Below are 26,269 nucleotides of genomic sequence, written 5' to 3'. Positions count from 1 at the left end.
TCCCCATATTCTCCATTGTTGCACCTCGTCTCTTCCCAGTCTATCAGTTTAGTTCCTGTCTCTATGAAGCCCCGCCTTCTGAAAAGCACACTGTGCTCTGATTGGTCGACTGGATCAGTGTGTTGTGATTGGTCAAGCACTTCGAGAGTGTTTGGGAAATGTCCCGCCCCTTACAATAAGCACCAGTTCCAACACATTACATTACTAACCACAGTAATTACATAACCAAACATTACTAACTAACTCAACCAGGCCACGCCCCTTTATTCTGCGTATGATTGATTTAAATATTGTGGAATATTGTGACGTGTTCGTTCCCAGAAGAAACTCAAGACTACAATGGAGGCGTTTCAGGAGTTTAGAAACACAGACACTAATATAGAGAAGAACTGCCTTTGGAGGGACTTTTTCACGCTCAAACAGCAACAATACATACTAGATATTTAAAAAAAGTTGATGCTTTTTTTAAAACAAGTTAAAGTTGAAGAAAAAATAACTTGTTATCTACCCCACTGACAGATATTACTTCTTGTTTAAGCATTAACTCACTTTGATACATTTTGCAGTAAACAAGACTTAAAGGGGTCATGAACTGTCTTTTTAAAAAAAATTATATTGTTGTCTGAGGTCAACTTATGACGTTCGCTTGGTTTTTACATTCAAAAACATCAAAATGATTAAGTAATAGGCTATTTTATACCCCGGTTTTAAGCCTAGCTCCTGAAACACTCGTTTTTTATGGCCGTGACGCATTGAAGACTTGGAAATAAATGCCCACTGCTATGATTGGATAACAGTTTTGCATATTATAATGAGTTTCATGTAATGCGTGAATCGGTGGGCGGGGCTAAACTGGCGGTGTTGAAGTAGGCGTCGATCTTCTTCTGCGGAGGCGGGGTTTGATACCCTTTGACATCATAGATCCTCACTTTGAAAAGTCGTTCGCTGAGTCTGGTGTCAATAACAGCTTTTATTGGACTAACAAGTTTTCAGTTCTGAAACTTACAGGATATTTTTATAGTATGATGAGCTCTTATATGTCAAAAGTTCAAGGAAAATTTGATTTCTCAGTTAATCACCCCTTTAATATTTAAAGTAATTTTGATTCTAAATTAATTTGTACTGGACAACAAGACAAAAATACTGAGGAAGAACATTTTTGCAGTGTAGTTTTTACATCTAATGTAGGAAGGTCATGTGATCTGGACGTGTGCATCACAAAACCGTTCGGAGAAATCTGTGAACACACTCATTATTGTCTTCATTCTCTTGTTATGTTCAATGGGATCCCAGCAGCCATACATAAAAAAAAAAAAAGGTCTAAATACAAAGTGAATGTGGGCTGACAAATTCAGCTTAGGTTACGATATTCAGCAATGGACAAAAACTTTAAAGAAGATTTAAGAAAAAATAGTCACAGATATTCCAAACCGTTATCCAAAAAAACTGAAGGCAACTTGCTTGGTAATTTTTACTGTGACTGTTTGACAAAAACAAACATGTTCGGACGAGTTTAAAATCACAAAGAGAACCTCCTCTGGAAAAACTAGTCCCATTCGAATAGGGCTTTAATCTCTGGTTTCTCTTACTAATGGCATCTTACAGCGCTCGACTCTCCTCTCGGAGGCCGATGGGAGTCTACAAACACGCATTAGTATTACTTCAGCTTGCTTGGATACTATTAGATTACATTAAGCCAGCGTTACTACAGGCTTAGCATTGAAAAGACATCCAGACGGCCACCGTGGAGATTTGCCTCATTGTGATTCTGACTGACTGATGTAAAAGACACGTTACGATACATGTTTAATGAGTACATCTGCTCCCATGATCCCTAGCAGCACTGCCCGCACTGAATAAACAATCATCGCTGTCTGTGACCTAGACAAACTAATGTGCTGAATGTATTTCTCATATATTTACTCACCCTCATATCATGTCAAACCTGTATGACTTCCTTATGTGGAATTTTTTTTAAAACACCCTGGACACTTTTTTCAATATAGTGAAAGTAAATGGTGACTGACTGGAGCTGTCAAGCTCAAAGTTGACAAAAAAACAACAACATGCAAATATAATAAAAAGTCTTCATATATTGCAGGATTCATGAAGCCATATGATAACATTGTATGACAAACAGACTGATCAGTCAAACATGGTGGTTGTAATATGTTTTAAATCATAAGAACCAATGGCATGGGGTCGACATGTCATTTTTGAAGCCCATATGACTTTTTTAGCCTGTTTTTCAAAATATTAGTGAAAGGGAACATTAAGGACCGAATAAATAATGATTTCATCCACTTCTCGTATGAACATCAAGTCATATTGTCCAACTTCAATGTAAATTTTAAGGTGTTTTTGTAATTTTGGAGCTTGACAACCCCAGTCCCCATTCACATTTTATTATAAAGGAAAGAGCAGCCAGGATATTCTTCAAAATTCTTCAAAAAATTATTTTTGTATAAAGCAAACTGTCATGGATGAGTAAAAAATTACAGAACTGCCATTTTTATTTTTATTTTCCTTCTAACGGATTTATTTGATATAACGGTGTATTGGTAAAATAATCTATAGACCTTCTGTAGCCCCGCCCCATTTCAGCGCTACCGTCTACCGACTACTGTCTACCGACTACTGTCTACCGACTACTGTCTACCGGCTACTGTCTACCGGCTACTGTTCACCGTCTACTGTCTACCGGCTACTGTCTACCGGCTACTGTCTACCGGCTACTGTCTACCGGCTACTGTCTACCGGCTACTGTCTACCGGCTACTGTCTACCGGCTACTGTCTACCGGCTACTGTCTACTGTCTACCGGCTACTGTCTACCGGCTACTGTCTACCGGCTACTGTCAACCGGCTACTGTCTACCGTCTACTGTCTACCGGCTACTGTCTACCGGCTACTGTCTATCGGCTACTGTCTACCGGCTATTGTCTACCGGCTACTGTCTACCGGCTACTGTCTACCGGCTACTGTCTACCGGCTACTGTCTATCGGCTACAGTCTACCGTCTACCGTCTACCGGCTACTGTCTACCGGCTACTGTCAACCGGCTACTGTCTACCGTCTACCGGCTACCGTCTACCGGCTACCGTCTACCGGCTACTGTCTACCGGCTACTGTCTATCGGCTACTGTCTACCGGCTATTGTCTACCGGCTACTGTCTACCGGCTACTGTCTACCGGCTACTGTCTACCGGCTACTGTCTACCGGCTACTGTCTATCGGCTACAGTCTACCGTTTACCGGCTACTGTCTACCGGCTACTGTCTACCGGCTACTGTCTACCGGCTACTGTCAACCGGCTACCGTCTACCGGCTACTGTCAACCGGCTACTGTCTACCGTCTACCGGCTACTGTCTACCGGCTACTGTCTACCGGCTATTGTCTACCGGCTACTGTCTACCGGCTACTGTCTACCGGCTACTGTCTATCGGCTACAGTCTACCGTTTACCGGCTACTGTCTACCGGCTACTGTCTACCGGCTACTGTCTACCGGCTACTGTCAACCGGCTACCGTCTACCGGCTACTGTCTACTGTCTACCGGTTTGTATTTCCACAGCATGAAGGTAAGATCTTACGGATTTATAAATGAACGACTCGTTTTAAAATCTTCCCGGTCTACTGACATTACTTATGACATCCGCTTCAATGCTCATGATAACTTTCGTTAACTCTGCAATAAATAAATCCACTTCACCAGTTAATTACTCTTCGACAGCAATGCCATACAGGGCTACAAGTTCAAACAGGTCTATAGATCACACACACCAACTGGCATACACTTTAACACACTATCAATTTCTTTTATTCAAATCAGTCATATGATTGTTAGGCGGCATTAATTAGGTCAACTGAAAACAGGAACACTTCCTCCTATAACACCTGATGTACTTGTTACATTGAAAGAAGAATGGCATCTACGCTAATATTAGTCTATCGGTCTCATCTTTATACTGATTTATACCAACCATCTGCTTTTATACAGGACCTGCATCTGACCAAACCCAGCCCTGAACGTCAGCACTGAGACCGTCTACTAGACAATCCCCATCACAGATCCTCAGCAAAGACCAGGAGAACCACACAGACCCATGACCAGCTCCATACCAACGTGATGAATCTGATCTCCAAGCAAAAGCACCTGCATGAATATTTGAATGATCCCGATCCTGATCTGAATACTGACTTGAGACGCAGCCTGAATCATAATGACACTGTGATTGTTCGTTGGCCCTCAGACTGAGCCTGGTTTCTCCCAAAGGTTTTTTTCTCCATTCTGTCACCTGATGGAGTTTGGGTTCCTCTGGCTTGGGGACACTTAATAATAATAATAATAATAATAATAATAATAATAATAATAATAATAATAATGTGTTTAATTTATATAGCGCCTTTCTAAAGCTCAAGGACGCTTCACAATAACAGTAAAGAACAAACCATCAGTTCATACATAAATGGACGATAGACATTTGCCCAGGCCAAGAAATGAGCGATTGCAGTTGCATATCACATTACAATTGGAATACAAACAGAAACAATAACAGAAACAATAACAGAAACAAAAACAACACTATTTACAAACAGCGTAGAAGTTTGGCAGTTCAAGCAAAGATCTGAAGCAACAGACTAATGGTACGTAAGGAAACCTTGTGACTTAAGGTACGTTCACACTACAAGCGACTGGCGACTTTGTGGCTGGCGGTTAGGTCGCTAATGGGCGTTCCCGCTACTGGTTGCCTAGTAATGTTTGTGAGTGACATTCACGGATGTTTCTCCATGTTGTAGACAACAAATCCGTTTTCTTGCCACTACAAACAAACATTTTGGAAGGAAAATTCTAAATATAAATGGAATCAGTATAACATGCATAATATTAAAGATGAACGAGAAACTGTGAGTGTTTTTGCCATCGCGGCTATTTAACTGCAGCAAACGGGCAAATACCGGTCTATATATGGGTTCACCAAACCAATCAGGCTCTGAGTCAGTGCTGTGAATACCACTGTATGTACACGGAGATATATCACAACTTATAGGACAGTTTCTGACTGCTAAAATTAGCTTCTAGTGTGACTTCTAGAGGGCGCTTGTAGTGTGAACGCACCTTTAATAGTTAACACTGAACTGTATGTGAACTGAGCTGAGCTGGACGATGACATCATGTTTTGCAGAACAGTTTTATAGACGAAATGAACTAATTTAATAATTGACGATATTTACAAATGGAACTGAATCAACACTGAACTGACGTCACCAACAAAAAACAATAGACTACTAAATTACTAAATTACAAATACAATTACTAAATTAAAAAGATGACTACAGTAAATTAAAAATAAAACATTAATGACTGTAAATAATCACTTCTCGTATGACTTCAGAAATGTTTAAATCTTTAAAACTGACACATGCCAAATTGTGTTTCAGACATCATTTTTGTGACACCAAGCAGTCATACAAAGAAATTATGAACACATGCAAAAACAAGAGAGAACCAATGAAATATAAATAACTGATTATGTTGTCGTCAGTATATGCTTTTTCCTGTTAGCTTTAATATATATATATATATATATATATATATATATATATATATATATATATATATATATAATTCTATGTATTTCTTTGCATAGTAAAACAAAACCTGAAGCTGTTTGCCTTTTTTTTGCCAAAGTTAAATACCTTAACCAAATTTACTGTTTTATTCATCCTTCATATTTGTATGGCTTAATCGAACTTGTAGCCACTACTGTACGCTGCTTTTTGTCATTTTTGAGCTTGAAAACACCAGTATTTATTCACTTTATTATATGAAAGGGGTGGCCAGGATATTCATATGGGTGGGAAACATCATGAGGATGAGTAAATAATGACAGACCTGCCATTTGTGTGTTAACTTAATATGACGAATATTCTGGTACAATAAAAATAATAATTCATCTTTATATTATATGGTATATTTTCCAGACCGTTCTAAACAGCTTGCCACAGTCAGATTTGAAAAACGATTAATGCCGCTGCCAGGGATGGATGGTTTTTCAGAGCAACTGCATCACTTCTGATCAGCGAGCGTGAATACCAGCCGTTTTCTCCATTAAGAAATAATCTTTTATATCACTTGCCCTTTTGAGAGCCACTTTCTTTTGAGATAACCATAACTCACTTCTCTCTCTCTCTCTCTCCTAAAAAAGATTATTCTCATAAATACAACAATGCAGATTTCTTGGACAATAACACAATCAGCCAGCAATGAAGAGGCGCTGTGTTATATAACAGACCTATCAACATCATCAGACAGATTTAGCTTTTTTACTTCAGGGAGCGTTATTCCAGAAGACTCATCATTATTGCCGCTATTAGACGCCTCTTATCTCCTGTTAGCGCCACCCCGGCAGTGCAGAGCTAAAGCATATAGTTTATGACCCGGGCTGATTCCATCACTAACTGCTATTTGATGGCAATGAGTGGCTGCGAGCGAACACACTTGTGTGATTGAGCTGAACTGGAAATGAAGCTGTAATGGTGTTACCGGATTGGACAGTGGAGGAGAGTGCATTAACCTGTGAGCCATTCATAATGAATCAACAATGCCTTTTCAATTCCTGAATAAAATATGAGGAAGTTTAATGACATTTAAAGAAACATTTAATTTCTCAGTACGAATTACACATAGAAATGTGGGCTTTTTAAAACAACAACAACAACAAAAGTAATAGATTATGTAATATTATAAATGTTATTATAATTATGTAAATTTTAATATTCAAAAATCTCTACAATTTTATAGGTTGCTTTTTAAACAATTAATGTTTATAGGTTGCATCAAAGATTTATTTACATTAAATGTATTGTACATTTATTATTTATATAATTATAATGTTTTAGCATTATATATATATCAATACATAAAATACTAAAACATTAATATAAATATAAATAATAAATACTACAACAATAATACATTATAAATAAGTGCAACCTTACAAATGTTACATATTTTATAAATATTTAATTAATTCTCATTTTATGAACAAAGCAAACGTTAAACAGAACGCCTGTTCTTGCGTGTTTTTTGTTGTTGTTGTGCAACTTTTTCCTTTCATATTTCCTTTCATTCCAATTCAACTTCCAGTTGTTTGTGGTTAAAGGTGCACTATGTAACTTTTGGCCCTCTAGCGGTTAAACTGCATGCATTTTGCGGAAGAACATTGTTTTGGTTGTGCTTCGGCTCTGCGTGACTGAGCGGATGAATACGTTTATCGTATTGCTCATAAAACATTCACTACTGAGATATAACCAGTTTAAATGGAAAGGATCTCCAGCTGACTAGCTGAAGACGTTACTTTACCCATTAATGGACCCGGTACTTCCTTGAAAATAATTTCCAGTACAGCAGCTACAACAACAACAATAGGTCTTCGCTGTATTCCGTAATGCTTTACAATGAACTCTCTTAGAAAGCTTTTTGCTCGCAGGTTTCTCTAGAGCTCCCACTACAGCTTCGGAATAGATATTTGACAACACTGTCGTAAAAACTCGTTGGCGACTCTCAGATAGCAGAGGCTAGTAGACCAACGACATCACAGCAGACGGACATTCTTTACAACATCATCTTCATTCGGGTTCGAACAGCGTGAGGGAGCGCAATAATGACCGAATTTTAGCAGATTTTTTTTGCCGTGAAGCAATTCGTTACATCGCGAGACCTGATATCACGTGATACTTCCTGACGCTGAGGCCCGCGGCCCGCCAGCCCAAAGTTGCAGGGGGAAGCGAGACGGCCACCATTCAACCCGAAACAAGTCATTTTTTAGTCATTCAAGCTGTTCAGTTAAGGTAAATTAAGCTAAAAAAACGGCATAGTTCGCCTTCAAAAGAGAACTCCGGCGCAAAATGAACCTTTGGTCTAATTACACATTGTTACCTAGTCAACCGTTATCTGAGATTTGTTTTCATGATTATCGAATGTAAATAGTTTTATCTCTAAAAACAGTTTAGCCTATAACGCTAGTATAACGCTAGTATATAGGGCATATAGTAATGACAAATAAAAATCGCTTGTTAATACCACTAACAAGGCTCAAAATAGCCCCACACTAACACGGTAGCATAATGAGGGTCCCTACCTTCAAACCGAAGCATTGAGAACTTTGTCAGTGTCCAGACAGTTTAATAAGAAGATATTTTATACATACAGTTCCAAGTGCGCTGGACCATATGAGATTTTACACAGTTCAGCGCACTTGGATCGGCGTTCGTAGATCGACTGATAGAGACTGTTTTTCAAAGATGGCTTCTGCCTGTATACACGAAGTTGACTGTATGTATAAAATATCTTCTTATTAAACTGTCTGGACACTGACAAAGTTCTCAATGCTTCGGTTTGAAGGTAGGGACCCTCATTATGCTACCGTGTTAGTGTGGGGCTATTTTGAGCCTTGTTAGTGGTATTAACAAGCGATTTTTATTTGTCATTACTATATGCCCAATATACTAGCGTTATACTAGCGTTATAGACTAAACTGTTTTTAGAGATAAAACTATTTACATTCGATAATCATGAAAACAAATCTCAGATAATGGTTGACTAGGTAACAATGTGTAATTAGACCAAAGGTTCATTTTGCACCGGAGTTCTCCATTAAGAGAATAGGGACAACCCTTTTAGACCATGTGCCTGGCGTGCCGACCGTTTTTCCCGTCGTTAAACTAGCAAAAGTGGATTCGGACACGGCCTAACTGCACTTGTGCCGTGTGCTTTAGACCAATGTTGTTTTCGTCAACGATGACGATAACGCAATTATTTCGTTGACGCACCTTTTTTTTAGGACGATAACGTTACGATGACTAGCTAAAAATGGCTCCAAGGTGACTAAAACATGACGAGACGTTTTCTAGTTTTCGTTGACGAGACGGAACGAAAATGATTATAAATCTGACGTTCACAATGCATGTCATTTCTGCCTATAAATACGATCATTTTGACCTCTGTACGATGTACGATCAATAATGAAAAAAATCCCATAATGTACGATAATTTCAGAATTGCCCGCAAATTAGTTAAAATGTCCCGGAATCTAGATCGAGCGAGCAAGAGCGCGCGCGCATGTGTAGCGCGCGCACAGCAGAGAAAGGGAGCGAGAGACCTTGCGTGTGTGTGCTAGTGTGTGTGTGTGTGTGCCTCACGAAGCGCATGTAAGCAGCACCCAACCAATCGAATTATTCAGAAAGTCTAGTTTATTATGCAAAGGTTTTCAGGTTAACTGTTGTTTTATGAATTGCAGCACTTGCTGCAACCTGTCAAACCTAAGCCCATTTCCAATACTTTTTAACCTAAATTAATTAGTTAAAGACTACTTTTCTTTTCTTTTTTTTTAACTAAAATTGACTAAAACCTTTTTGTGTTTTCGTGGACTAAAACTTGACTAAAACCTTTTTGCGTTTTCGTCGACTAAAACTTGACTAAAACTATCAAGTTTATAAGTGACTAAAATGTGACTAAAACTAAAAAGCATTTTCGTCAAAAAGACTAAGACTAAGACTAAAACTAAAAGGGCTGCCAAAAACAACACTGCTTTAGACCATTCGCTTAGATCGTTAAAATAGGGCCCCTAATGTTTATAATCTGAATGTTTCCCAGTGATCAACATGACGACGTTCATGATTTGTGTGTTTGGGATTTGCCAAAGGAAGCTGTTCCCAAAGCAGTGGGATTGTTAAGTGCATCGAGTGGCACAGCGGGAAATCACAATCATGATTGATAAAGACACAGCACACAAACATCCATAACCACAGGAGGCGGGGCTTAAGACTCACCTGCCACTGAGTTAGGGCGGGGCATGAGGTAGAGTGGGGTGGGGTGAGAGGAATAGTGGGCGGAGCTCGGCTCAGGGATCTTGTTGAGGCTGTAGGTGGAGGCGGCCATGTTCTCGTCCACACGGTACAGGCTGGAGTCCAGTGTGGATCTGTGTGAGTGCCAGAGCTTCAGGCTGCTGCCTCGAGAGCCATCGCCGTGTTTCCCGCTCCTGTCCGGATCCGAGTAACTGGTCAGGGTGGCTGGGAAAAGAGGAGCTGTCAAGATTTGTGCTTCTTACAGTTCACATGCTTTTTTTTGTGTAAAGTTGTGACAAGAAAATCCTGTTAGAAAGGATAATTTCCCTGGAGGAGCTGGATTTGAATATACTGTATGAAAAGTGATTGCAGCAATTAAGCTCTTGCAGAACTGTTCAGTTTTGCAAGCATCATTTGGATTGACTTTCATTGCATTATCTTAAGATATGTGTGAAAAACACAGAGCTTTAGAGCCTCAAAAATATTGGTAACACTTCATCAAGGTTCCATTTGTTAACATTAGTTAACTACAATACTTAACATGAACTAGCAATAATAAATATTTCTAACGCATTTATTAATCTTAGTTAATGTTAATTTCAACATTTACTAATACATTAATAAAGTGCCCTATTATGCCATTTTAAAGGTTCCTAATGATGTCTAATGTGTCCTACAACAGGTTTACAAGCATCCAAGGTCAAAAAACACTTTTATTTTCTCATAATATACATTGTACATCACCTCTTTTGCCAAAGAGTCTGAAACCGGTTCGTTCAGAGATTCAGTTTTTCAAATGTAATAATACATTGTCACGTAGGTATGTAACAGGAAGTGAGACTGGAATTGCTGACGACTCACTTCAATCAAATGTTGTATCTGTTAATATTATTAAACGGACCTGAGCAAACAAGTGCTAACAATGAACAGTTGTATTTTTAATTAACTAGCATTCAAAAAGATTCATACATTTTGAAACAAATGTACTGTTTGTTGTTAGTTAATGGTAGTTAATAACTAATGGGACCTTATTACAAAGTGTTACCAAAAAAATATTTAAAGCTGAAGTGTGTAGTTTTTGCATATTTGTTTCAGAGTTGTTGTTTTTTTAGTTTTTTAAAGAAAACGTGTATTATCTGAGCACCTCATGGCATTTTTCAGTTTGAACACACTAATTCATAGTTTTCAGTCGTGTGACAGGTGCAGAGACCTGGAGGGCCTGTCAGGTTCACATCTGTTTCAAGCATGAATATTTGGATCACACCTCAAAAGAAGAAAAATTAGATGAGGTTTTGGACACTTGCGATCCACATATACGGCCTTCGCCACACTTAAACAGCAGAATATATTAAAACACTTGATGTGAAAAATGTATAACATGTCTTAATGCATTAAGTCAGTGATATTAGAATATCAAATTCAGTATACACTAGGGGTGAGGGAAAAATATTGCAATATTTTGCAAGAGGATATTGTTTCGATGGGTGTCAAGTATCAATCTTTTCAGGGCCTGAATTTCGGCGATTGCGAGAATTGTGCATAATTTTACCATAAGCCCCACACTTGTATTGTGGGAAACAATAATAATTTGAAAGAATGTAATTTCACAAGCGGCGTGTGCGTAAATCGGTTCTACCGCATCTCTCACTCTCATCTATAATGTTGCAAAATATCCTATTTCAAATAAATGCTATTCCAAAAATGTCAAAATATTAAAACAAGTTCTTTTAAACTTTCTATGCATCAAAAAATCCTGACCAAAAATGTCTCACAATTTCCAGAACGGTTTTCAGCATTGATAATAAGCAGAAATGTTTCTTGAGCAGCAAATCACCATCATATACTGATTTCTGAAGGATCATGTGACACTGAAGACTGGAGTAATGATGCTGAAAATTCAGCTTTGATCACAGGAATAAATTACATTTGACTATATTTTCAAATAGAAAATGGTTATTTTAAATCGTAATAATATTTCACAACATGACTTTTTCTTACTGTATTAAATAAACGCAGCATTGGTGAGCAGAAGAGAAAAGCAGTAGACACTCTTACCGATAATGCCGCTGTCTCTGCTCTCCAGGGTGGATGAGGGGCTGGTGACGGGCTGTCCCGGGGCTGAGGGGAGCGTGGAGCAGGGACTGCAGGCCGGAGGAGAGGCGGTGCTGCTGGTCAGGGTGGAGCACGGACTCATCCTGCCGCTGGCTCCTAAACCCTGCACACACAACCAGTGTCAGTACAAGTAACTTGAGTTACGTAATCAGATTACTTTTTCAAGTAACTAGTAAAGTAACGCATTACTTTTTCAATTTACAACAAAATATCTATGTTCATTTTTCTAATCGGTAACGCTAGTTACTTTTTCACACACCTGGCTCCGCCCTCCTACGTACTTCCGCTCAATATTCATTTTGCTTCAGTACTACGTCTGGGTTTGCGGTGTATTCGTGAGTTTTCTCTGGTCAATTTTTTACCGGTCCAGTCAGCGAACAGAGGGAGTGTCTGAGAACGATGACTTTGCTCTCAGTGCGTGCTTGTGTGTGTAGTTGACCAATTCATCCCTCTCTCTCTCTGATGGGACGCAGTGGCGCTCAGTGACAGGCTGAGCCGGTGTCGGGTCGGGTCGGGTGGGCACGGAGGACCCGGGCAGGGCATGATGAAGCATGGCACGGATAATCTGCCCACTCCCAACATTAACATCAAACGTCACAACAGGCAAAGCACCTCGCCTTAAGACCCTCACAACTACTTAAGGTCAGAGAGAAAGTCCTCACACACACACACACACACTCTCTCTTTCTCTGAGGTTATTCAACACTATATTTCTGATCCTGTTTTTTAAACTCACGAATGCACGCAAACGTGAGGGAAATTGTGAAAACTGCTGTATCGACAGAGCGGAAGAGCAGAGAGGTTGTTATTCCCTAATTAGAGGTAAACGCATCTCAATGCCATATGTGTCCTCTTCTCTGCAGGAGGGAAAGATCATGTTTGAATAAAGCTGACACCTCAAAGAACAAGGCTTTTTTTACTGTAAAACTGTGGACGTTTCTTTTTACTGCGTCGTGATATTATTTTCATGACGATTAAAATTCTCCCACATACCAAATGTGGCATGGTAACACTTTCCAATAAGGTTCATTAGTTAACATTAGTTAATGTATTAACTAACATGACCTAACAATGAGCAAAACATTTGTTACAGTATTTATTTATTTATCTTTGCTAATGTTAGTTAATAAAAATCCAGCTGTTCATTGTTTGTTCATGTTAGTTCACAGTGCATTAACTAATGTTAATGAATACAACCTTTGATTTTAATAACGTATTAGTAAATGTTGAAATTAATATCAACTACAATTAATAAATGCTGTAGAAGTGTTGTTCATTCTTAGTTGATGTTAACTAATGAACCTTATTGTAAAGTGTCACCAGTGACATTATCATAAGGATAAATATAATTACTCTACAATAATATATTATTATTATTGCATACTGTTTATGTATCTGACTATGGCGACTGAAAAAACTAAAAAAGAAGTTTAGATTAAAGAACATAAAAAGATTAAAGAACATTTTAATAATCTGAAACTTTTCTATAAAGAACATTTTGTGCAATGGAAAGTCTCTATATAAAGGTTCAAGGTTCAATAAATAACTTTTATTTTGTAATAGTCTAGGGTAATATAGTAATTTACACCACGCTCTCTTGTCTTATATCTGGTATCCTATCTTTTTAATTACTTCAAATTACTATGATCCGCACTCAACATTTTTACGTTTTATTGAATTTTTTTCACAGTGGAATAACACACACGTTTCTGCTCACACGGCTTCTTCAATGAGTTGAAGGCCTGAGAAAACGTATGTGTTATTCCTCTTGTATATGATAGGGAGGTGTGTATTTATAGCAGGAGGTGAGGTTGAATAGCCTACCTGTGCGTCATCGGGCTCCTCCATGCTGTACTGCGGCCCTTGAGACCCCTCGCTCACTTTTTCTCCGAGTAGGAAGCCAAGACGAGTCATCAACGTGTTCGCTGCCTCGTCCACTGAGGGAGGGGGGCCGAGTTCTGGACCTAACCCCCCTGAAGAAGAAGAGAGAGAGAGAGAGAGAGAGAGAGAGAGAGAGAGAGAGAGAGAGAGAGAGAGAGAGAGAGAGAGAGAGAGAGAGAGAACGAAACCGAGTCAAGTGAAAAGTGAAACCAGCAAAACCAGCTCAACGGATCAGAAAAAGTTCATTATGAGCTTCATGTCTTCCACTTTATCCTCATTAAGGATTCCGCATGAAAATTCAACAATTCAATAAGCGATTTCCCACAGATCTTAAATGACACCTCATCCTCAGAGTGACATCAATCTCCGTCTCGGCTCTGTGAGCGATATAAAACCAGCCTGCGGTCTTTCTTCAGTGCTGTAGAGAGACGAAGCTCCAGGACAACACTGACAGACACACACACCACATCAACCGGCTCACACTGCGCTTTATCATCAGCTAACTAACACAGAGAGAGAGAGAGAGAGAGAGACAGATAAATAGATAGAGTGAATGACAGAACGATAGAACAATAGATAGAATGATAGAACGATAGAATGATAGATAGAATGATAGAATGATAGATAGATAGAACGATAGAATGATAGATAGAATGATATAACGATAGATATATAGATAGAATGATAGATAGAATGATAGATAGAATGATAGATATATAGATAGAATGATAGAATGATAGATAGAATGATAGATATAACAATAGAACGATAGATTGAATGATAGAACGATAGATATATAGATAGAATGATAGATAGGATGATAGAACGATAGATATATAGATAGAATGATAGATAGAATGATAGAACGATAGATATATAGATAGAATGATAGAACAATATAATGATAGATATAACAATAGAACGATAGATAGAATGATAGAACGATATAATGATAGATAGGATGATAGAACGATAGATATATAGATAGAATGATAGAATGATAGATAGAATGATAGATATAACAATAGAACGATAGATAGAATGATAGATAGGATGATAGAACGATAGATATATAGATAGAATGATAGATAGAATGATAGAACGATAGATATATAGATAGAATGATAGAGATAGAATGATAGATATAACAATAGAACGATAGATAGAATGATAGAACGATAGATATATAGATAGAATGATAGATAGGATGATAGAACGATAGATATATAGATAGAATGATAGATAGAATGATAGAACGATAGATATATAGATAGAACAATAGAATGATAGATAGAATGATAGATAGAACGATAGAGGGAATGATAGATATTTATTAATAATTTTCAAAATCAAAAAGAGTCCTAACGTTATGTGTTAATATATAACATGCCATCATGTGTTTATAATGATTTTACAACAGCTGCAAACGTGCCTCGTCCCATCAAGAGTCCAATGAACAATCCTGAAGCAAAACCAGTTGAGAGCCACTGGCCAAAGCCAAGTTTAGACAAGCTAACAATGAAAACAGAACGAGAAACAGTTTCTTAACCGTTCATTCAGAGAAATATCTGAGAAACTACAACTGACAGAGAGAGAGAAGAGGAAGGTGAGGATGAGGAAGAACGTAAACGAACTAAGAAGAAAAACACACCTGTTCCCTGGCATGCCATTCCTTCAACACATCACACGTTAATCCTGCGTGTGGCGCGAACAACAGGCTGAGTCGTAGGTGAACACACAACCAGAGCGGCGCGCGTGTGTGTGTGTGTGTTCTTCGGTCATGGGGCGTGTTTATAATGAGTCTTCAGAGAAACATTCAGCTGTTGGACTGTCCTCAGAAAACAATACAGCATTGAATGAAGATCAGAAAATAAAGCTAATAACAGTCGTCACGCTCTATAGATCAGGAAAGTTGCGCTTAAAAACATTTCTCAGTTGGTAAATGAAATGAAAAGTGACAGAAATTCTACAACTACTGAAATACAGTAAGAATACAGATATAAAACGAATGTGATATCATGATATCATAGATCAGATCATCTACTTTTGCAAGAATTTAGAAACTTTTGAGTTCTTAAAAAAAATATTATTGGCATCGATGGTTCCAAACTTTAATATCCACAGAATCTTTCCATTCAAAATGTTATTTTTAAATATTCTTTGTTTGTACTAAGAAAAAAATATATATTTTTAAAACAACTTTCACAGAAAGGTTCTTCTATGGCATTGCTGTGAAAATCCCTTTTTGCAACCTTTATTTTTATGAGTTTAAATGGATTTTACCGAGGGGAAATTTAGAGAAAGAGCAACATCCTCCAGTTGTTCCTTATTTAATCTCCTCGCAATCTAGGAGACACAACTGCTATATTAAAGAGCTCTCATACAGTACGTCATGATACAAATATAAATAGTTGAAATGCCACTGCTTTGCTTTCACAAGTTATACATGACTGAGAGACATCAGCGTGAGAATTCCCAGTCCTGCACAACAACAACATCAGAAAACCAGACCAACGGCTTTCCTCACTGAGCCCGGAGCAATAACGCATGAGCATGATCTCACTGACCGACAGCATCAAACAGGCGTCTCAACTTGCCCCGCCGACACACCCTCCACAGGCCTGCCACATTACCACTCCAAAACATCCACATATCAGAGACTAAACACCGAACTGGGATCTGAAACACAACTGAATCACATTTATAGGCAGGACAAGTAGTTTAAGGCTTGGTTTGTAGAGAATTACAAACATGCACACAAATATTCAAACGCACGTAACTATAGAATTAATTCTTGATGCGCACGTGAGCGCCATCAGCGTTTCTCACAGGTTCGCGTTTAAAGTCTGTGTAGAGAGAACGGTGTCGTCTTAGCGGTCTCTAATTTAATAACAAATTATCCTTTCGACGGAAGTGAATCAATCAAAACTAACTTTAGCTGGAAAATAACATTATTCAAGAACCGCTGTAAAGCCAAAACAATCTGTTACCTTAAATTATACGTTTATCTCTATAAAGCTGCTTTGAAACAATCTACATTGTTAAAAGCGCTATATAAATGAAGATGACTTGACTTGACAACTTGCTCTTTACTTTTACCCCAGAACTCCTGTAAGTGAAAGAGTCCTTACTCTGAACCTGCATGTCTGCGTGATCCGGCAACAATGTCAGTCGTCCTCCAGACTGATAACACACTGAGCTAAATTTAAATATAGGCCACATTTGAAGGCCTCGTAATGGACAGGTCAGACCTGACGGACAGGACATGCCGACTTCATCAATCTCATAATGACTCAAATTGAAAAGTATTCTCAAATTCCTTTCCATTCTGTAGCAGGAAATATGTGGAAATAAGCACAGCGCAGTGCTCTGGATTTGTTGGTTATATAAAACTGAGCATTTGTGTGTGTGTCTGGGTAGATTTGAGTGTATGTTTGTGTTTCTGCGAGAATGTCAGTGCTGGAAATGCGTCTATACATAGACAGTCACAGCACCCACGCTCCTACCTCAAATACACTGCAGAGCTGCTATCTATAGGACACACACCGTGCGCTGGTGCAAAACATGAGCTTCGTGACGTACTAAAATGCATGTTATAGAAGGAACATCGAAGAAACTTCTCATTAGGGCGGGAGGATATACTGTGGCTAAACTGCATCTGCATATTTTATTGCCTTTTGATAATATTCAAAATGCATAAAAAGGGTGATTTATTTTTTTATTAAGAGGAACCGTGATTTTAACCAAAGTCGTTGTTGCCAAGGAGATTCAAAATGTTTCATTCAAGAAATAAATACAGTATTAAAGAATAATCAAGGGATGTTACGTTACTGTTAGTCCAGGAACAGATGAAAGGATAATATTTATTTAACCATCAAAACTTGGTAATACAAAACTTTTATTTGCCTTTTTTAACAAATAATATATCGTTATATTTTGGGTCTTTTATTTTAATACTATCATACTTTTATTCAGCATTAAATTTATCAAAAGTGATATTTCTAAATATATTCCTTATATTTAGCAAAGAATGCAAAATAAATAAATAAATGTATCAAGGTTTCCACAAAAACATACATTTTTTATGTTTTTTTTTTATTGATTGTACTATATTTTAGTTCGATAATGTTTTTAATTTAATATTTTGTATTTTTAAAGGGATTTTATGGTACTAAATTAAATTTATGCTGTAGTTATAATCCATTTATTCACTTTTTGAGCTTAGACCTGAACATGAAATTTCCAACTTAAACTGTCATAAATATTGAATGCTTTAGAGCACAGACTTCAGTTTAGTCTATGTTTAAAGATGACACTTGGCAGATTATTGCTGAAGCAAAAATAGTTATAAAAAAAAAGTGAAATTGAAAAAAAGTAATAAAATGTTACATTTATTTTTAATTTTTATATGAAATATATATTTTCCAAAACACATTTTTACTCTAAAACTGTAAGAAAATCAAAACCATTAACCTAAACAAGATGTGTTCCAAATTAGAGTTTGATATCTCAAAAAATGAGCTTTCAGTGAGATAGTTCGGCCGCAGTACCAAACGTAAACAGAACAAAAGTGACTATTTTACCTTTTTTACCAGGACCATGTAACCTTTTCGAATCATGTCCATGATTTGTGTGTGTGTGTGTGTTTAGACAGCAAGTGTCAAAATCTTTTCCAAGATTTTGTTTACGGTTTGTTTACACCATTCCAATGAAGTAAACAAATCCCATGAAATGATCAGAATGGGATTAGGCTATATATATTATGTAAATATTGATAACAGTACTGGATCTTGTGATGGTATTAGTAACTCATTCGTGAATCATGTGAACTGATCCAGAGATGCGACGATCAAACGAGTGATCATTCAACGCTGAAATGACCCACATAGACATGCAGATGGAGAAGAAAGCATAAAGCACTTCCTTGTCCTCCTCCTCCTCCTCCTCCTCCCCCTCCGTCCTGTCATCCCTGCATTCCTGCGCTCCGGAGAAGACAGATGGTTGCTATGGCAACAGGCCGTGCGGTACGAAGGGTGCTGTAGTTTCCCGGGAGTGGGCATGTTGTCTCTCTGTTGTTGTGTTTTCCCTCTTGCCCAGCAGGAGTGTCCGCCGGGCATGAAACGGCACCGGTGCAGGTGCGAGAGGTCTGGAGTCTGGCAGAAGAGGCGCTGTACAGATCTATCATCTAATGAGAGTCCCGGCAGGTAGTGAAGGAGCATCCTAAACAACAGCGAGTCTCTGGTGACGGAGGGAGGTGGACGAGAATAGAGTCTCAGTCCACACACACACACACACACACACACACACACACACACACACACGACTGTGGCGGGACAACATCTGCAAAGGTTGCACATCGCCACCACCAAGAAACCACTTTGCAAAAATGGCACAACAACACAAAAACGGATATGAAAATGTTAAAACCTCTCTATTTTACAAACAATAATAATGAACATTAAGTCAAGACACGATTTTGCTTGTTTTTTTTAAAACAACATCAAACTTATGCGGTGTCATGCGGTGATGATGACGACACCGCTGTTCCACGATTGGCCGGAATCACCGCATGACAACGATCACATGTGTTTCATGTTTATTCTAACGCCTTCAGTTGCACTAATGCTCACAAATCCTTGTTTTTATAACGGTAAAACCTCTTTTCATGTAACGATAATATTATATTGTGTCAGAGTCAGCCGTCTGCTCTCGAATCGCTCATACGCTATTGTGATGCCATACGTCAGTCACGTGGCGTCGGCGCGGTCTCAACACGGATAACATTTCTAACTGGCATGCACTGCTTCAAGTCAGACTCAGTTCTGTTTTGTCATTGGTTCTTTGTCTTGATCATGCTCAGGTGCACGATCTTGTAAGTCTGAGCTTAGTCTTTGTATATATAGTCCTCATGTTTCCACTGTGCGTTCATGCTCAGGTCAAGCTATGTCTCTGTTCATTTTGTGTTTGTTTATGTTTTGTTTAAATAAACTACACGGGTTCAGTTCAACTTGTCTTATTATGTTGTATTTTTTATGTTTTTTAATCTAAACCTTTATATTGGTATAGAGAACCAACTGAACCGAGACTACCACTTTTTTTGGGCATTTTTATCATTACCTGATTTGCATAATTCCTTAAAGGCAGGGTAGGCAGGGTTTGTCTAAAAAACTTTCCCCCAAATTTGTTTAAACTGTCTTTATATACCAATACATAATTAAAATGTAAGCACTCTGAAAAAGAGAGTATAAAAATCGAGTGTCAATAAACACAGCTACTTATTTCCATTCGGGACGAATTAAATGATTGGCTGGGCGACCGTCACTCTCCCTCGCTACCATGGCTACCACCCCTGCCGCTACAGGAACTGCCCACATGCGCGCGCCCGTTTGACTCGAGGAGGGGAAGAGGCACGGAAGCTAGGAAGAATCACAATGATGGCAGAGAAAGAGCAGTCAAAACTTCCAGTACCTGCATATACAGTCAGCGAAGGCAAACAAGGCAAGGACCTGTCCTTGAGCCGGCGATGCGGTAGGCTACTTGTCTCCGGAGTGTAGTCCTCATCAGAGCCAACAGTGCTTTCATCGTGGAAGCTCTTAGATGCAAAACACCGTATATGTTATGAATACACGGAATCCCCCTTCATCACAGTGTAACTGATGGTAATGGGAAAACGTGTATCAATGCAACCTGTTTTTAGCTTTGCCTTATGTTACTAGCTCGTTACCGAATCAAACTCAATATATTTTATATTTACCAGTATTGATATGCTAGCTTGATAGTGAGTACTAACAGCCATGTTAGTTGTTTATATTCATAATGATAAGATGAGGAATTTTATTACGTCATTCTGACATGATCACTACATGCACTGCGCTCCTCTCCGCTCGGCGCTGGTAAACGCGTCTTCCTCCAGCTGAGCGGTCGCCATCGCGGGTTCATGTGTTTTGGGGGCGTGGCTTTGGAAGGAGCCCAGAAGGGAGGGGGTGGGAGTGAATGGAATAAGTAGCTGTGTTTATTGCACCCCTGAGAGGACTACAGACACTCGATTTGTATACTCTCTTTTTCAGAGTACTTACATTTTAATTATGTATTGGTATATAAAGACAGTTTAAACAAATTTGGGAAAAAGATTTTTAGAAAAATCCTGCCTTAAATCAGGTGCAAAAACAAACAGACAACGTGCGCCAATAAACCACGCTACAAGTGCAATTAATTTCAAATGAATTCCCCCATGTCGATCTAAATAATGCCAATCTGTCCCACATTAGTAAAGCTAAACAGCAGATATGTGCTGGAATGCACCTGGGCAGAGTTTAAGAGGGATGAGGAAAGGCTCAAATCGACCTTTTTCAGAGGCCGCTGACCGAGCTCTCAAAACAGACCAAGACAAACTACTCCAGATTTTACACATGACTGGAATACAGATGAGGGGTGTGCAGACGGAGGAGGCTTTGCTGTGGATAACAGGTGCAGACTTGGGTCAGCTTTTCCAAAATCATTCGACACATTGAATCAACACATTTTCACATATCTATGGCCAGAATATCAGTGTTTAAAGCATGTAAAAAATCAATTAGCCTGAAAAGCACCACCTCTTTTTTAAATCGTGCAGCATAGACCATGCACAAACACACTGCAGCTAAAACAGTTGTTACACCTCTAGTAAAGTTCAGTTTTTTACATGCAAAATATGGAAAAATTCACATTGAGAATGTTCTAACCAGCTGTTTCACCGTCTGGTATGGAAACTGCTCAGCATCTGACAGGAAAGCCCTATAGCGAGTAGTGAGGATGGCACAGCGCATCACTGGGACCTTAATAACACTATGGGGGCCCTATTTTAACGATCTGAAACGCAAGTATTAAACGCGAAACGCAAGTAACTTTGTGGGCGGATCTCGGGCGCTGTTGCTATTATACCGGCGGGATAAATGACTCTTGCGCCCGACGCAAATCTAAAATGTGTTGGTCTGCAGTCGCTTCATTATTCATAGCTGTGGTTTGGGGCGTAACATGCAATAAACCAATCAGAGCGTCCTCTCACATTCCCTTTAAGAGCCGGCGCGCTTGTTCCATGGCGGATTGCTAATATAAAGGCGGATTAGCCAGCGCACGCAACGTACATGATGGTAACGGTGATCTCGCAGTCTTCGGAATTTTGTTTCCTGGTTCTTGACGGACAACACACTTTGTCAGATGTCCTTATATACCGATGTGTCTCGCCACTATTAATCAAACAGGTTTGATCCGTCATTACTACAATTAGCCTGACTAATTTGGGTAAATGTGTAAGCTAGATTTATGCCTATTTTTTCACATCTTCATGGACACCACAATGATTTCCCTCGTGTGGTAATATTTTTCCTTGTAATAATGTATGGTTTGCAAAAATATGAACTGCTGCGTCTGTGTAGATGAGAGAAGTTTTATCCGCACCACTGACTTTAGACAAGCTTTTTCCTGGTCTGTGGCGGATTTGTTTTCTGAAACTGCAAAATAGCACCAGGAAACGTTTGCGCCGGAACACGCCTCCTCTTTTCGCTGAACCGCTGAATTATTACTTTTATTATTAAAATAATAGGCTATTAGCTACAATTCAATTTCCCCGCATCACCCCATAACCGACGAGCTGAGAGGAAAATATAAGATTAGTGAGATTAGCTTACTCCTCATTTCAAAAACAACGTGTTTAAATCGAAATACTTCTCTTCTTATTTTTATTATGGCCCACAAGAGAAATTTTAAGCATATTCATATTATAAGCATATTCTGCTTATTTTGTCCATTAGATCTGAAAAAAACCCCCATAAATTTACCCGCCCATAGACCCTCCCCTCGAAGAAATCAGGACAGAAGTGGTTGAAATTGGGTTAAAAAAGATGGATTTAAACTCCAGGTGTAAACAAGGCCTAAAAGCTTATGACTGTCTGCAAAGCCACTGGAAGGCAAGCCTGCAACCTTAGCCAGAAAACAGCATAATGCCTGCTAACGCTGCCGTACGCCGGGAAGGAGAAAAGAGTCAGTTTTTCTTTAATGGATGTCAATGGAGGAGAGGCTTCACTATGCTGAATAAACGGCTTTTCTGATGAAATCGCTTATTTAATGAATCGACAGCCCGTCGGCTAATCTTCAACGAGTTTGCTCATAAACATTCCTTTAATGTTCGTTGCCGCACACATCTTGAAAAGTGAAGCCAAAGCATTTACATCGCCCCCTGGTGGCTGGATGCAGTATAGGTCATAAACCCCACCCTCTACATGTTAATGAATGGGATGTGAGCCAAACAAAAAAATTATCAAACTACACTACAAATATTTTTTTCCCAAAGACGGGTTTTGCCATTTTAGGTAGTTCTTATCATGCCGTGTTCGTTTTTTGAATACGTTTGTTTTTAGTTAGTTATTTGATGCTATAAAAAAGGTGACGGTCACACATGACGGCTCCAAATGAAGTCACCAGTGCAAGATGACAGTGGCCATTTCTGGGACATTTGTCTTCATTATTCTACAGTTCAAGGAGGTGGAGACACATCGTCCATCTTTTTTACAGTCTATGGTCTGCACACACAAGCTTAACTAACAGTTGTCTGCACTAACATGCAACTCTGAATGCAAAGCATTAAAATGTAGTGAATGAGTCACCAACAGATGCAGATAGAGGAACAGAAAGAGCTCTGCAGTCCCAGCAGGAGATGTGACCGCCGTTACGACAGCCGAGATCAGACACGAGAATCGAGGAGCTCCTCACTAACTCAGCTTTTCACAGAGGAGCCGAGAATACACACACAAAAACAGGGGCTGGTGATGACAGAGAAAGGTCATAAGCCAAGGTCAGACAACAGATGGATCAAGTCAAAGGGAGGATAGGGTTTCACAACCTCTAATGCTAGAACATTGGATTGTAATAGTTCCACAGATACACTCACCTGATTGAATTTCATATCCATTATTTCATTATGTGATCTGATTATGGGACAAAAATCAATACTTATATGAGCGGCTGTTCTATATTGTGAATATAGTCATGACTGCAGGGCATTGTTAGGCATACTGGACAAACAAATTGTATTACAACATTACTTTATTAAAGGGGCAGTATGTAGAATTCAGAAACCCTTCTTATAAGTGACACCGGTGGCCGTTAAGTGAACTGCAGCCGGCAACTTACTGCTCGCACTCGTGCACACCTAACATACCGGAGTGAACGTGATTCCCCGATATACTCACAGCGAACATCTTTTTCATTCTTTACTTAAAAGAATGAAATACCTTTGCAGCCGTATGCTTTTAATGAACATCCCGACGCAGTCCACACTCCTGAGAGCGACGTTTAGATGAATATGTAAATATGTGCTGCGCACTTTCCTCTCAATAACAAAATAAACATGACAAAAATGACAGCGGTGAAAACAGCAGTTAAGAAAACATCTGATCATAGCGATGTGGAAATGCTTGCACCAACGATTCACCGGCATCATGATAATTCAAATGATGCTGTTATGATAGTTTTATTATAAAGTATATGTGAGATTATAGACTATATAGACTATATAGATCTGGCTATGTGAGACTATAGTTTGAATTAATCCTTTTCTTTGCACGACACATTGACATTACAGTACAGAATAGGAATTATTCTGAACATTGTATAAGCATTAGTGTGTCACAGAACTGAAGAGAAGCTCTCAGAAGCGTGTAAACGTCCGGAGTCCTTCACATAAAAATCAGTCTACAGGCTTTCATAGACAACCTAGTCAGGGAACGTCTTGTTTTTTAGGTTTCATTACTAGCTGTTCACACATTGGCCACACAAAAGCAATTAATACATGCAAATTCTTACCTCTTTAAACTGATTCACTAATTAAACAAACAAACTCTTTCACTTAGAATAGTGCTTGTCAACCTCCAGTATTAAAAATCTCGATTTTCTCTCTAATACTAAATAAATAAATGTTCAACATTAAATAATGATTAACAGGTCATTCATTAATATGGAATGGAATGTTTTAAAGAAATATATAATTCACCTGATTTCATTTCATATCTATTTCATGATCTGATTATGGGACAAAAATCAATACTTAAGCAATAAGACATGAGAAGCTGTGCTATATTACAAATATTATTAGACATACTGGACCAACCAATTTATTTAAACATATTGTTTAATTAAATAAATAAATTCAGAGTAAAAATATTACGATTTTCTCAGTAACACTTCATAATAAACGTCCAACATTAAATAATAATATTGGTTTATTTATTATTATTTATTTTTTTATGTTTATATATGTTCTTTATTGACCCTTTCTAGTATGACTCAAATGCTGGTTTCATTTGTTAACTATAGTTAGTTAATTATAGTAAACATAAACTGTATCTTCTGCATTTATGAATAAATATTTAAAATCCAAAATTGAATATGTCAACAGTTAATAAACTAACATGAAAAAACATTAACAAAATATTAATAAATGCTGTTCATTGTTAGTTCATATTATCTAATGCATAACGAATGAGACCTTATTGTTAAGTGTATTCAATTAAATATGATTATAATTTAAAATTAAACTCTTTTGTTCTATTCGTTGTCAGTTTGGCCTGAATTTAAACAAATAATTTGCATCACAATCTCTGACCCAACAGATTGTAGTTAAGATGAACAGAAAGCACACATGGGAAAATTAGAAATCATCTAACAATCTTAATATTTGTTTTCTGTAATAGTAGTGGACTCAATGGGACTTCGGCATAACTTGAACCTCATTCCACGAGAGCTTTAGATGGTGGAGGAATCGCTGAACATGAAACCAGTGAAGCATTCACACACTGACAGATGCCTGAACAACAGCAGGAGGCAGTGCGGATACACGGGTCATGTGACTCGGAAACAAACAGCCCTTATGTGGAGCAGCAGAACAGCCTTACTTACTGGATGTGTTCAAATACCACGTGAGCAACAAGACAAATGAAGTTGCGTGTGAGTTCGGTGTGTTTCCATGTACGAATGCTGTTTTTAGCTAGAGTGTATAAATGCTATCATGATGCTGAACTGCATAACAGACTGCACTATTGTTCTGAAACTGTACATTGTCATTGCACGTCTTCCTGCTCTCTTTACACGTTCACTGGTCCTGAACATCTATCAAACACATACAAAGAAACTCAAACGTTACGCGGCCCAGATGGCGCAATCAGATCTTATTTTTCTGTATTCATGCCTTGCTTTTCCGGTAAACAAGATTTATGTAGTTGATAAGCAAAATGTCATAGGATATTAATATTCCATGAGATCAGAACAATCACCGGCTGACTGAGACACTCACGTCATGTCAGTGTTTGTTGTGATTGATTGTAGAATCTTCTCACAGAGACAAGCCCCTCCCATACGTGTAGCCCCGCCCACTTTAAACCCCTCCCACACCATCA

General features: G+C 38.5%; 1 protein-coding gene across 1 annotated transcript in view; it reads right to left on the bottom strand.

Moving 5' to 3' along the window:
* Positions 1 to 26,269, bottom strand: part of tanc2b (tetratricopeptide repeat, ankyrin repeat and coiled-coil containing 2b) — a 105,624-nt gene that overhangs the window by 46,506 nt on the left and 32,849 nt on the right. Inside the window, exons 3-5 of the mRNA XM_079594689.1 lie at positions 13,785 to 13,933; positions 11,904 to 12,063; positions 9,834 to 10,073 (exon numbers count right to left, since the gene is read on the bottom strand). Of these exons, the coding sequence (XP_079450815.1) occupies positions 9,834 to 10,073; positions 11,904 to 12,063; positions 13,785 to 13,933 (549 nt within the window). The remainder of the gene's footprint in view (positions 1 to 9,833; positions 10,074 to 11,903; positions 12,064 to 13,784; positions 13,934 to 26,269) is intronic.

The sequence above is a fragment of the Phoxinus phoxinus genome (assembly GCF_949152265.1).
Source record: "Phoxinus phoxinus genome assembly, chromosome: 21".
In the NCBI taxonomy this organism is placed as follows: domain Eukaryota; kingdom Metazoa; phylum Chordata; class Actinopteri; order Cypriniformes; family Leuciscidae; genus Phoxinus; species Phoxinus phoxinus.
The sequence above is the reverse complement of the archived record's forward strand: the minus strand, read 5'-3'. Positions and strand labels throughout refer to the sequence as shown.